This window comes from Curcuma longa, chromosome 14 (assembly GCF_044706935.1).
Source record: "Curcuma longa cultivar G26 ecotype Majalengka, Jawa Barat chromosome 14, ITB_CL_G26_1.1, whole genome shotgun sequence".
NCBI lineage: Eukaryota > Viridiplantae > Streptophyta > Magnoliopsida > Zingiberales > Zingiberaceae > Curcuma > Curcuma longa.
In genome coordinates this window covers 8662779-8675859 of record NC_133874.1, presented here as the reverse complement: position 1 = coordinate 8675859, position 13081 = coordinate 8662779, and the positions used below count along the sequence as shown (strand labels likewise).

General features: G+C 45.0%; 1 protein-coding gene, 1 long non-coding RNA gene and 1 pseudogene across 2 annotated transcripts; 2 read left to right on the top strand and 1 right to left on the bottom strand.

Annotated features, from left to right (window-relative positions):
* Positions 1-354: 354 nt before the first annotated feature.
* On the top strand, positions 355-2110 carry LOC141844853 (acyl transferase 4-like; annotated as a pseudogene).
* A 2425-nt stretch (positions 2111-4535) lies between these two features.
* Positions 4536-5110, bottom strand: LOC141844726 (uncharacterized). The gene is made up of 3 exons (XR_012603187.1): positions 4921-5110; positions 4712-4842; positions 4536-4630 (listed from the first exon to the last, which is right to left on the bottom strand). It is a non-coding gene; the product is annotated as an uncharacterized LOC141844726 (long non-coding RNA).
* A 5180-nt stretch (positions 5111-10290) lies between these two features.
* LOC141845624 (acyl transferase 4-like) lies at positions 10291-11854 on the top strand. The gene is made up of 2 exons (XM_074733686.1): positions 10291-10728; positions 10953-11854. Exons 1-2 carry the CDS (start codon positions 10297-10299, stop codon positions 11778-11780), a joined length of 1260 nt encoding a protein of 419 aa, XP_074589787.1. The 5' UTR covers positions 10291-10296; the 3' UTR covers positions 11781-11854.
* Positions 11855-13081: the final 1227 nt, after the last annotated feature.

Below are 13081 nucleotides of genomic sequence, written 5' to 3'. Positions count from 1 at the left end.
ACAATCTCTAATCCTTTTCTTTTATAAAAGATAGAATCTGTCATTCTACCGATTTCACACGGTTAGTCTCATGACCATCTATGAGGCAGTAAATCGAGAAACTATAGTTGATTATGATGGAGGAAAGTATTACCATATCCAATTCAAATTTAGATATTTGGATTATGAAAAAAAAAGTCTGTATTATTAATTAGTCACCTACCACCTTCTTGGCCTTGTTCTTAAATGTGGACGTAAGTGGACGTAAGACAGAAACGCGATTAGCTTCTGTGTTTACCAGTCTTTTTCTCTCCATTATAAAAGGAACCCACCAAGTAAATGGAAGGGTGTGCCAAACTAAAGCTAATTGCACCGATGACGATCAGCTTCACCGTGACCAAGGTGACCGAAGAGCTCGTCGCCCCCAGCGGCGGCGGCGGCGGCGGCGGCGGCCGGCGGCGGCGGCGGCGCCGCACATCCGAGTCCCCCTCTCGTCCATCGACCATGCCATGGGCCTCAGGTTCTTCGTCGAAGTGGTCGCCGCTTATGAAGGCGGCGGCCTGCTTCAGTCCCCGGCCGACGACGCCATCAGAGCCGCGCTACTGGCCCACTACTACCCGGTCGCCGGCCGGCTCGTGGTGTCGAGCGAGGGAGAGCTGGAGGTGGCTTGCACCGGAGAGGGGGTGTGGTTCGTCGAGGCGAAGGCGAGCCGGTACAGCCTGAGCGATCTGAGGAACCTTGAGTTCCCTCTGGCGATCCCCAAGGAGGAGCTCCTCCCATGTCCGCCCCCGAGTTTGAACCAGCACGAGATGATCTTCATGCTGCAGGTTCGTTTTTCGATTTGTGCTGATTTTGTCCTCTGTTTTCGCGCCGGCGATGATGAATTTCAAATGGTTTTCGGAAAATTGTTCGATTTTGATAATCAAACGCGTGTCGACCGATTTGACTAGTTCTGAAATTGTAAGATCGATCTGATTTAGTCAACTCAATGATGAATTAATTAAAATCTACCAACGATTTGCAGGTGACGGAGCTCAAGTGTGGCGGCTTCGCGGTCGGAGTTAAATTTCACCACATGGTGTTCGACGGCGTCGGAGCCGGCCACTTCCTGAAGGCCATCGCCGACGTCGCCCGAGGCCTCCCTGGCCCTGCCGTCGAGCCGGTCTGGTTCAGAGAAGCCATCCCGGCCCCGCCGATGCGCCACCCGAAGCCCCCTCCGACGGTCGCCTACAACTTCGTTCGCTCACTCCGCGACTTCCCGCCGCACGCCATCAACGCGATTAAAGACTCGTACGCGCGGGAGACGTCCCACCGCTGCACCACCTTCGATGCGTTGTCCGCTGTCCTCTGGCGGAGCCGCGTCCGCGCCATCCGCCTCGCGCCGGAGGCCGACGCCCACTTCGTCTTCCCGGCCGACGTGCGCCACCTGGTGAATGCTGCCGCCGTCGGCGCCTACTACGGCAACTGCGTGTACTGCTCGACGGTCTCGAAAAAGAGCGAGCTGGTGGCGCGCGCCCCGGTGGCCGAGATCGTGGGGTGGATACGCGAGGCGAAGGCGAGCCTGGCGGCCAAGTTCGCGGCGTGGGCGGCGGGCGACTTCGAGGACGATCCGTTCAGGGTCCCGATCGGATACGACACGCTGAACCTGTCGGACTGGAGGAGGGTGGGGTTCCACGAGGTGGACTACGGGAGCGGGGCGCCGCGGTGCGTGGCGCCACTCAACCACCACGTGTTCTTCGCCGGCGGGATCCTAAGCGGCCGGCGCCGGAGCAGGGGTGAAGCGGCCGGCGCCGGAACTGAAGGAATTCGTGTGAACACGGGGTCCATAAAACGGCGCTCCTCACGTAACGCTAATAGCTACGTTACAAGGACTTTTTTTTTAATGAAGTGAATAATAAATTTAATATAAATTAAGTATATATAAATTTTAATCAAAATTAGTCGTGACCAAGGAAAGCCGTCACGAAGAGGATTTCGTGCAGCAACTGAAGGAATTCCGCTGTGAACACGAAACGACACCAAAGTCCATAAAACGGCGCTCCTCACGTAACGCTAATAGCTACGTTACAAGAATATATCTTTTTTTATTTACTTTTTTTTTTTGTGTAGACCCGACCCTAGTTTGGAATGAAGTGAATAATAAATTTGATATTTTAAAATTATCTGAATTAAGTATATATAAATTTTAATCAATTGTTGGTGCAGCAGAAGTGATTCGTGGATCGCTATGAATAGTGACCTGCAATAATAATCAACTTATTTCTCTTGCTATTAACTAGCAAGGGCACACACATGTGAAGAAACACATAATTTAGTTGGTTACAACCTTCGAGTTGTTAATATAAGATATAAGAATCTCCTTATTCGGAAATGATTCGGAGGCAGAGAAGCCTCTTACAACGATTGTGCAAATACTATAAAAAATAGAAGATAATTAAAATCGTGTGTGTATCTTTTTTTTCGAGCTTTAGTCTATTTATAGTGTTTTCTTCGATCTGATGGTCGTGTTGACATGGCATCTCTGGGCGCTTATAACTCCATCCACTTGGCAACGGTCCGTATAATGACTTGGGGCCTTCTAGGTGCCTAAAATCCGCTGATGTGCACATCGCCTTGATCCATTCGACAATAACTCACGCTGAAAAACGCAAGGTGCGGGACTAGCAGTGCAGCTCTCCAGACGGCATCAACCTGAAATACAATACGGTACACGGGGTGAGTTCCAAAAGAAACTCAGCGGGTATCTGGTAGATATGTGTATAAAGCTATCAACAGTAATAACATGCTGTACAGTCTACTGGAAGGTAAATAAGGTAGAAAACTGAATAACAGTAGATCTGTACATACCAGAGTCCGATAAACAATAGTAAGGTGAAAGGAAATCCCCAAACCAACACATAGGTATCCTGTGCATGCATGTCATCCAAGTGCATCAAACAAGTGCAACAATCACAAACAAATGCAATAGTGCAGTATGCACATGATGCAATGCATGTCCTGGTCACCCCTGACGCCAGTCAGACCGATCACCCCTCTAGCGGCGAGGTCGCGTGGGAATCTAACCCGTCAGATCACTCATCCACAGTGGTGGAGTCGCGTGGGTAGGGCTGTGACCTCTGTGCACTCTGTCGTCACTGCTCCTGCGTGACCGAGTGGACAGGATGTCCTCAAGGTGTACACCTATCCTGGTACCCAAATCATAAGTGGGCGAGCAAGCTCTCATCTCCTGGTCACAATGACAGAGGAGGGATCCCTGTATGCTACCACGCTACGAAACCACTATCCTGGGTGGCCTAGCGGAAGCTCCTGTCAGGGCAAGTATGCACCAACCTAAAGGTTTCCACTAACCCATGAGTGGAGTGTGTGTGTAAATCATATACGAGTGACGGGCTCAAACTGTGCTACTACTATAATAGGAGCGACTCGACTAAAATAGGAGCAGGAGCCGATGATCACAAGACATGCAATTACACACACCCTTTGGTTGGTAGCCCGCATGTAACTGACGCCGGACTCAACAACAATGGAATCCCGCACGTCAGTTATGCAATATATGCAAGCATGATGTATGACACTAGTCCATGCAGCATATATCCAAATACATATCCATCAGTATGATCCATGCACCACCTATCCATCTACAAGTCCATGTCATATGCTCCCATAATCAGAATGATATAAGGTATCACGTCTAGTATAAACACCGATACAGAGCAAGATAAATCCAACTAAAGCATATGGACAAGTATCAGGTGGTATCAAAACTCCATAGGTATCAGATATCTAAACATGGCAAAGGTATCAGATGATATCCGGAGAAAGAAATAACTGATAACCAGAATATAAGCATGTGTAACTGATGACAAAGTCAGATCCAAGCAGCATGTATAGTCCAAATGAGCAGAAACATAATTACTGGAATCTAGCAATTTACACATATCTGTAAGCCATATCTATAGAAGACAAGTCAAGGTACCCGCCTGCCAAGATAGGTTGCGTGTAATCGTAGGTAAACCCAACTAACCGCAACCAATCAATCCTGTAAAAAGAATAACAATCCTAAACACCATGATATATATAAAGTTCCCATCAAAGAAACTCTAACTAGGTTTTAAGGATTATTTAACCTCATTCTAACCAACCTAACCAGATTCATTATCTATAAGTCAACAACACTTAATTAATTCCTATTGAACAAAATAACCAAATGCAAGGTAATAGTCTCACCTTGCTGCAGCAGATCAAGGAGCCTCCACTCGATCCGATCACACTCCCAAGCTAAGGAGAGGATAAATCTCCAGCAACCTAAAGATTCCAAAACTCTATTACAAGATTCAATTCCAAACAACGAATGCAATCAAACCAAGTTTACTCCCTTACCTATTCGGTTTCTTCCTCCCAATCCTTCTCTGCAGATCCAACGAAATCCAAATCAGAACCAGGTCTTAGTCTATCAGGATCCCTAAACATCCGATCCATAGCATACACAGCAGGGAATTCAAATCCAAACCAAGATCTCACCTCAATCAACTCCAATCGTGCCCTAGTCAAGCCCTTGATCAAAGCCCCCTTCTTTTTCCCTCACGGCAACAATCCAAAGAAAGCTCCCAATACCAAATCCAAGCTGTGAAGGGAATACCAAATCGAAAATCTAAGGTAATCCAAAACCATCCAACGAAATACAACTCAAACCACCAAATACAACCAAAGCTTAGCTAAATCTTTCCCTTACCAATCGGCGTCTTCTTCCTTTTCCTCCGGTTCTTTCTCTTGCTGGCGGCCGAACCAACCAAAACCCACAACCGCCCAATCAAAGTCGCCGGTCAAACCAAGCTCCAAGATCAAGCTCTTCCGATTCAAGATCTGGAGATAGGAAACTCTAAGAATCATAGACCTAAGCTTAAACCTAAGCACAATTCGAAATCCAGCTCCGATTCTTACCGTTTTCACTCCCTTCCAGATCTCGCCGTCGCCCGATCTGCTCACGCCGGCGAAATCCCACCTCAGCAACCAGCTCCGGTCGTTAGCTCCTTCCCAACCTCGACCCCGGCTCCGGACGGCGCAGCTCCACGGCTGCTCTGGCGTCGGCGACGAAGAAGCGGCGCTCGCGATCGGGAGAAAGAAAAGCAGCGATCGGGATTCGGCGGAGGACGCTAGGAGGGTACTGTAGCTTCTTATAGGGTGGTTTTTGTTAACGGGTTGTAGTTGACGAATCCGATACCCATTAACCCTTTAGCCTAACTCAACTGACCTGGTCGAGCCAACCTAATTCAGCTAACCCAAATCAAATCAAATCCGATCTGAACCGGTACTGTAGCAAACCGATTGTGACTCTGGTTCACTTGGTTCAGGGGTCAAACGATCTCCGATTTGGTCCAAACAAGTTTCGTTTGGTTCGTCTTCTCGAGACGAATCTTTTCGTATCCATGGAAAAATTCAGAACCATGTGCACACCATATATATTTTCTGCAACTCAACATTATCATATCATGGCAACTATTTAGAAATCCAAAAACCCTTAATTAGTTTGTCAATGAGTTTCGGCAAAAACTCATTGATAGACTTGGCAAGCTCATATTCGAATTCCAACTCCTATAAGTTTCCAAAATGTCGGGAGTCCAAATGCATCTTTAAAATTTTTTCAAGGCATTCCAAGGAGTGGTATTGGTCTTCAAAAATCAACACCATCCTTTGTGAGAAGAACACAACACTGTGATGTTGGTGTTCGAAGACAAGCATGATATTGGTGCTAGTGTTTGAAGACTAGTACCTTCTACACACTCAATTCTTTCATCTCATGAAAATTATTTAGAAATCCAAAAAATCTTAGGTCCATCAATGTATTTCGATCAAAATCCATTGATAACTTAGTAAGCTCAGATTCGACTTATTCTAACTCTTGTAGATTTCTAAAATGCCCGAGAGTCCAAATGCACTTTCAAAATTTTTTTCAAGGCATTTCAAGAAGTGATGTTGGTCTTCCAAAATCAGGACTAGAGTATGTGCCAACTAATACATGCCTACAACTTCCTTTAGGAGAATTGGAATCATGCTTGCACACCATTCTACATCTACTTATTCCATCTCATGGCTATTGTTTAGAAATTCAAAAATCCTAAGTCTATCAATGAGTTTCAGTTAAAACCTATTGATGAACCTAGTAAACTCAGATTTGACTCATTCCAACTCATATAGATTTCTAAAATGTCCAAAAGACTATTATTCATCAATTATAAGCATTTTGTTAAAACTTAAACTTAATTAAATTATTAAAAAATAATTAATGATAAATATATTGAAAAGACTATACATATTAACTAGATTAATTCAAATAATGCACGTAACGAGGCATTTAAGTCATGATATTTAACCCGATCGATCAGAACTCCAGGTCAATTTCTATGTTTATAACAAATTAAGAGTTCCTGTAACGAAATTGCGACGACATAAATTTAAAAAATTAGAATAAAAAAATATGAAATACTACAATTGTTTGGAAAATGAAAAAAACAAAATTAAATAAAGATATTTTGGAAAGAAAAGTGATCAACAGGAAAGATTTTGAAGAACGTTAATTAGCGATTTAAATTAGAAATTAAATTTTAATTTAATCATTAATTTTCATCATTAATTTAACAATTAAAAATTAATTCGATCGCTAATTACTTATAGAAAATTAATTTTATCGCTAATTTATTGACTGAATTAATTTCGATCACTAAATTTAACCTCCTTAAATATGTTATTTTCTCAAATCTTTCCTGCTATTCACTTTTCTCACCCTAAAATGATTTAGTGATGAAATTAATTTTTCATCGCTAATTAAGATTATAAAAAAAATTAAATAAGAAGAAAAGTAAAGTGAATTAATTTTTTTATTGTCGTTGATTAACGATCAAATATTAATTCGATCGTTAAGTGGTGATGAAAAATTAATTTTATCGCTAATTTAGCAATTGAAAAATAATTCAGTAGCTAAATCACTTTATTTATCTTGTTGTTTAATTTATTTAAAATTCTAATTAACGATGAAATTTATTTTGATTAGTAATTAGTGATGAAAAATTAAAATTTTGTAGTTAATTTAGTGATTGAAAATTTATTCAGTTGCTATTTACAACCTAAATTTATTTCGTCTTTAAATAGAGGTTAAAATTTTTATTCTAATATTGTTGATTTGGAATCGAATTAAAATTCGATCGATACTTCTTATGGTGTCTCTTGGCGTTGTATTTAATCTATCTATTTCTTGGGGTTGTAACTTTCTTGCTGTGTATTTAACTTTCATAATATTTACCCTCCTCCTTTCACATTCAAAAATTCAATATTTTTTATTTACGCTGTTGAATTTAGATTAGAAAAAATAGATATACTTAGTATACACATGCACGAAATGAAAATCTCAATATTTGTATACACAATTTAGTAAAATGCCAAAAACATCTTTGTTAACGGCTAAATTTAGACGAAATAGTAGGAAAACCTTGACATATAATTTTGACCATTTCTCCCAAATTAAAGACCTTTGAAATTGTACTCATATGGATAACTACCAACTAATTTAGTGCCGTCTATTGATTTCACCTACTCTAGTTTGGTTCTAGAAATGATCCACCTGCCAATTCTTCGATGGAACCTTCTTACGAGAAGAAAATTTCTATGGGATTGAATCGATCATCTTCAGATTAATCGATTCAAAGTACCCATTAATCGATCTTCCTCTCACAATAATTTGTCGCGGATATCACAAGTGAGCTCTATGAATACTATTATTCTTTTATGATAGTGGTTAGGAAAATTTTCATATAGTTTTTATTCATTTTAAATAATGATATTGAAATCCTTAAATAATATATATTAATGCTTTTCTTTAGTGATCAAGAGTCCAATCTATAGTCTCTAATTTTTATATATTAATATTAGAGTAATATTAATCAATTGTAGTTAGATGTTCCGGTTGAGAACTGCGTCTGGACACGTCACCGGACCTTCCTCGTCGCAATATTGAAACAAGAGGAGGAGCTGAGGGCGATGAGGGCTTCAGGGCCGTCGGGACCTTCGTCGGAGCTAGTATGGAACAAGAAGAAGGATCTGGTGCGCCGCTGACTCCTAGACCTGAGAACAAAGAAGGCGTGAGTAGGAAGGCCAGGGGGGTGCCCTGGCGCGACCACTCCGACGCTCAAGTCAAGCATGGCGGAAGGGAGAAGATGAACAATAGCTTGAGCATAAAGCGAAAGCAAAAGTGGAAGAAGTTCGTCCCGAGAGAGAGTCTTACCTACTGAAGGGAGTGGTCGTTTTAAGGAGAGATGAGCGTGTGTACCTGTCACGTCATCATTTAAGAAATGTCACATCATGATTAATGAGACGTCAGGAACAATCGAGTTCTCTGTCCCATCGTTGATAAAGTGTTATTTTATCACAATCCATGCAGACAGCAGAGAGATAGTAGTAATTAATGGAAGTGTGGGCTTGTCAGAAATCATGATGGGATGTACCAGGGCACTATAGGGTGCTTTATCGGTTTGATTTGATAAAGGATAAGTGAGGTGAAGGCCTTCAGCGTCAAAGCGCTTCGAGGCTAAGTGAAGGAGAGAAGGCTGCATGGACGATTCAGCCAAAGGGACAGCCGCATGGGCGATTCGGTCAGAGGACAGCCAGAATGGGTGATTCGGCCAAAGGACAGCCGAATGGGCGATTCGGCCAGAGGCCAGCCGAATGGGCGATTCGGCCAGAGGCCAGCCGAATGGGCGATTCGGCCAGAGGGCAGCCGAATGGGCGATTCGGCCAGAGGCCAGCCGAATGAGCGATTCGGCTAGTGGGCGATTCGATTTCGGGTGGGAGGTGACCGAATGGGAAAACATCGGTGCTATAAGTGACTGGATCAATCAAAGTTTATAGGTTTGGTTGGCTAGGCCCTTGGGGTGGGACCAGACTTGGACTTGAGTCTGACCAGGGGTCCTTCGGATTGTCCCCGTAACATTAGATATTGTTGCAATTAATTCATGAGGGTGCTCTTGATTAAATTATGAAGATTTTTATTTGTTTTGCGAGATTAGAGGTTCATTAAAGAGTTATATGAACTTATAAGATTGGTAGTGAGTTGTAAATATAAAAAAAAAAGGTAAAAGGTAAAAAGTCTTACATGATTTTAAGTACTCATATTTAAAAATATTTATTATAATTTATTAGAGTTGAAATCGTAAAAGGTAAAAGTTTGAAATGAAAAAATAAACAAAAACAAAACTTTGACAATGAAGCTCTACACGATTACACGAATAGAAAGCTCCACCAAAATTCATCCCGATGATCCTTTTGTCAATACGTTGCATCTTTTAACTCATCTATCAAGGACCTCAAAGAAGATCTAATTCTTTGCTCGATCTCTTCGACCTGGAGATGATCGAGCTCAAAAATGCATTCAAAAACTGAATGTATTTAATTATTTTTTTTTAAAAAAAAAGAAATTATTTTCCTTTCAAAGCACACCATGCTGCAATAACGCAACAAGCTACAGCTAACAGCTTTAACGACAAGCAAGAACAGTTGGCCCGTTTACTTTGACCGACTCCTCTGGTTGATAGCCAATAGCCAGGCTTCGAGTTGGTGCAGTCTTTCCTGACTTCCGCTGCTACGTGAATGCAAGAATGTTCGGTGTCTGATCAGGGAGAAGACCGTCCCATGATCTCCAGAATTAATTCAACGAGAATCGTGTCGAAATTATTGTGATTCGATAATGTGCCTATTTATAAAACGGCAAGAATATTCTAATTAGAATTAGGTAAACGGCAAGATTATTCAAAATTAGATTTAGAATTATAATAATCCTATTTATAAGAATACACGATATTTTAAATTAAAAAATCATATATATTTCTAAAAATTCTGAATTACTCGACCTTCTCGGCATGTCATGCCATGGACATGCTCGTTCCCACAAACCCGAACACGGTAAAGCCGTGTTCGGTGCAATGATCGTGCCATGCCCTGTAGCACGATTAGATCATACTTCAGTGCATTACAATCTCTAATCCTTTTCTTTTATAAAAGATGGAATCTGCCATTCTATCGGTTTCACACGGTTAGTCTCGTGACCATTTGCGAGGAGGTAAATCGACACTATATCCCATTCAAATTTAGATATTTGGATTATGAAAAAAAATCTGTATTATTAATTAGTCACCTACCACCACCTTAAATGTGGACGTAAGAAAACAGAAACGCGATTAGCTTCTGTGTTTACCAGTCTTTTTCTCTCCATTATAAAAGGAACCCACCAAGTAAACGGAAGGGTGTGCCAAACTGAAGCTAATTGCACCGATGACGATCAGCTTCACCGTGACCAAGGTGACCGAAGAGCTCGTCGCCCCCAGCGGCGGCGGCGGCGCCGCCCAGCCGAATCTCCCCCTCTCGTCCATCGACCATGCCATGGGCCTCAGGTTCTTCGTCGAAGTGGTCGCCGCTTATGAAGGCGGCGGCCTGCTTCAGTCCCCGGCCGACGCCATCAGAGCCGCGCTGGCTAGAGGGCTGGCCCACTACTACCCGGTCGCCGGCCGGCTCGTGGTGTCGGAAGACGGAGAGCTGGAGGTGGCTTGCACCGGAGAGGGGGTGTGGTTCGTCGAGGCGAAGGCGAGCCGGTACAGCCTGAGCGATCTGAGGAACCTTGAGTTCCCTCTGGCGATCCCCAAGGAGGAGCTCCTCCCATGTCCGCCCCCGAGTTTGAACCAGCACGAGATGATCTTCATGCTGCAGGTTCGTTTTTCGATTTGTGCTAGCTGATTTTGTCCTCTGAGAACATCTCGAATAACCATGAACGCGCCGGCGATGATGAATATTCAAATGGTTTTCGGAAAATTGTTCGACGATTTTAATAATCAAACGCGTGTTGACCGATTTGACTAGTTCTGAAATCGTAAGATTGATCCGATTTAGTCAACTCAACGATGAATTAATTAAAATCTACCACCGATTTGCAGGTGACGGAGCTCAAGTGTGGCGGCTTCGCGGTCGGCGTTAAATTTCACCACATGGTGTTCGACGGCGTCGGAGCCGGCCACTTCCTGAAGGCCATCGCCGACGTCGCCCGAGGCCTCCCTGGCCCTGCCGTCGAGCCGGTCTGGTTCAGAGAAGCCATCCCGGCCCCGCCGATACGCCACCCGAAGCCCCCTCCGACGGTCGCCTACAACTTCGTTCGCTCACTCCGCGACTTCCCGCCGCACGCCATCAACGCGATTAAAGACTCGTACGCGCGGGAGACGTCCCACCGCTGCACCACCTTCGATGCGTTGTCCGCTGTCCTCTGGCGGAGCCGCGTCCGCGCCATCGGCCTCGCGCCGGAGGCCGACGCCCACTTCGTCTTCCCGGCCGACGCGCGCCACCTGGTGAATGCTGCCGCCCCCGGCTACTACGGCAACTGCGTGTACTGCTCGACGGTCTCGAAAAAGAGCGAGCTGGTGGCGCGCGCCCCGGTGGCCGAGATCGTGGGGTGGATACGCGAGGCGAAGGCGAACCTCGCGGCCAAGTTCGCGGCGTGGGCGGCGGGCGACTTCGAGGACGACCCGTTCAGGGTCCCGATCGGATACGACACGCTGAACCTGTCGGACTGGAGGAGGGTGGGGTTCCACGAGGTGGACTACGGGAGCGGGGCGCCGCGGTTCGTGGCTCCACTCAACCACCACGTGTTCTTCGCCGGCGGGATCCTACTGAAGCGGCCGGCGCCGGAGCAGGGGGTGCGATTCGTGGGGCAAGTCGTGACCAAGGAGCACGAACAGGATTTCGTGCAGGAACTGAAGGAATTCGTGTGAACACGAAACGACACCAAAGTCCATAAAACGGCGCTCCTCACGTAACGCTAATAGCTACGTTACAAGAATATCTCTTTTTATTGACCTTTTTCTAATGAAGTGAATAATAAAATAGATTTTTTGCGACGAATTTTTTGGATGAATAGTATTCGTCGCCAATCAGCAACGAATTTTGAGACGAATCCAAATTTCATCGCTAATCTGCAATAAAAATTGCGACGTACAAAATATTAGTTGCCAATTTAGCAATTCAATATATTTGTTGCCAATTTCGTTGCCAAAAATAATTCATCGCCAATTTCGTCCCCAATTTGGTGACGAATTCTAAGTTCGTCGCCAAATTAGGGACGAATTACAAATTCGTCGCAAAACTTCACTGTACCATAGCATGGACCTTTGTTTTTTTTTTTCTCCGACACGAACTTGGCGATGAAAAAATCGATTCGTCGCCAAATTGGCGACGAATTGGCGACGACAAATTTTCGTCGCCAATTTGGCAACGATTTTGGCGACGACATAGAATTCGTCGCAAAAAAATCAGCGAAACCCTAGATCCGAACTTTTCGCCGCTTTTTCCACGCGAACTTGGCGATGAATCGAGTATTCGTCGCCAAATTGGCGACAAAATTTATAATTCATCGCCAAATTGGCGACGAATATAGGATTCGTCGCCAAATTGGCGACGAAATTTAGAATTCGTCGCCAATTTGGCGACGAATACTGTATTCGTCGCCAAAAAAATGGGTTTCGTCGAAAAAAAAACAACTTAAACCTAGATCCGGACTTTCTCCTTTTCTTCCCACGCGACGAAATCTTCCTCCTCTCGCCGATTCTCTCCCACAAACGAACTTTCTCCTTCCCTCGCCGGAGCTGTTCCTCGTCGGTTTTCTCCCTCGCCGAACCTTTCCCTCGCCGGATCTTGGTGATTTCTCTCCGAAATCTTTCCTCCTCGCGCGCGGTAAGCTTTCTCCCTCCTTTTTCCTTTTTTTTCTGTGTTTTTCGCTGCCGGCGCCGTTGGAGAGAGATCGCCGCACGTCGGGCGGCGTCGGCGCTGCCTGGCCCTGCCTGGCCCTGGGCGGCGTCAGGCGTCGTTGGCTGCCTCTGGCCGGCGCTGCCAGGCCCTGGCCGGCGCTGGCCGACGCTGGCAGCCCCTGGCCCTGGCGCTGGCCGGCGCTGGCCTCCTCTGGCCGGCGCTGTCAGCCCCTGGCCGGCGCTGTCCGCCCCTGGCCGGCGTTGTCCGCCCCTGGCGGCCGATGTCGCCCCTGGCCGGCGCTGGCCAGCCCTTGCCGGTATTGGTTTAG

Coding starts and splice junctions, on each gene's coding strand:
- LOC141845624 (XM_074733686.1), top strand. CDS start 10,297: ATGACGATCAGCTTCACCGTGACCAAGGTGACCGAAGAGCTCGTCGCC. Junction 10,729..10,952: donor AGATGATCTTCATGCTGCAG/GTTCGTTTTTCG, acceptor ACCGATTTGCAG/GTGACGGAGCTCAAGTGTGG.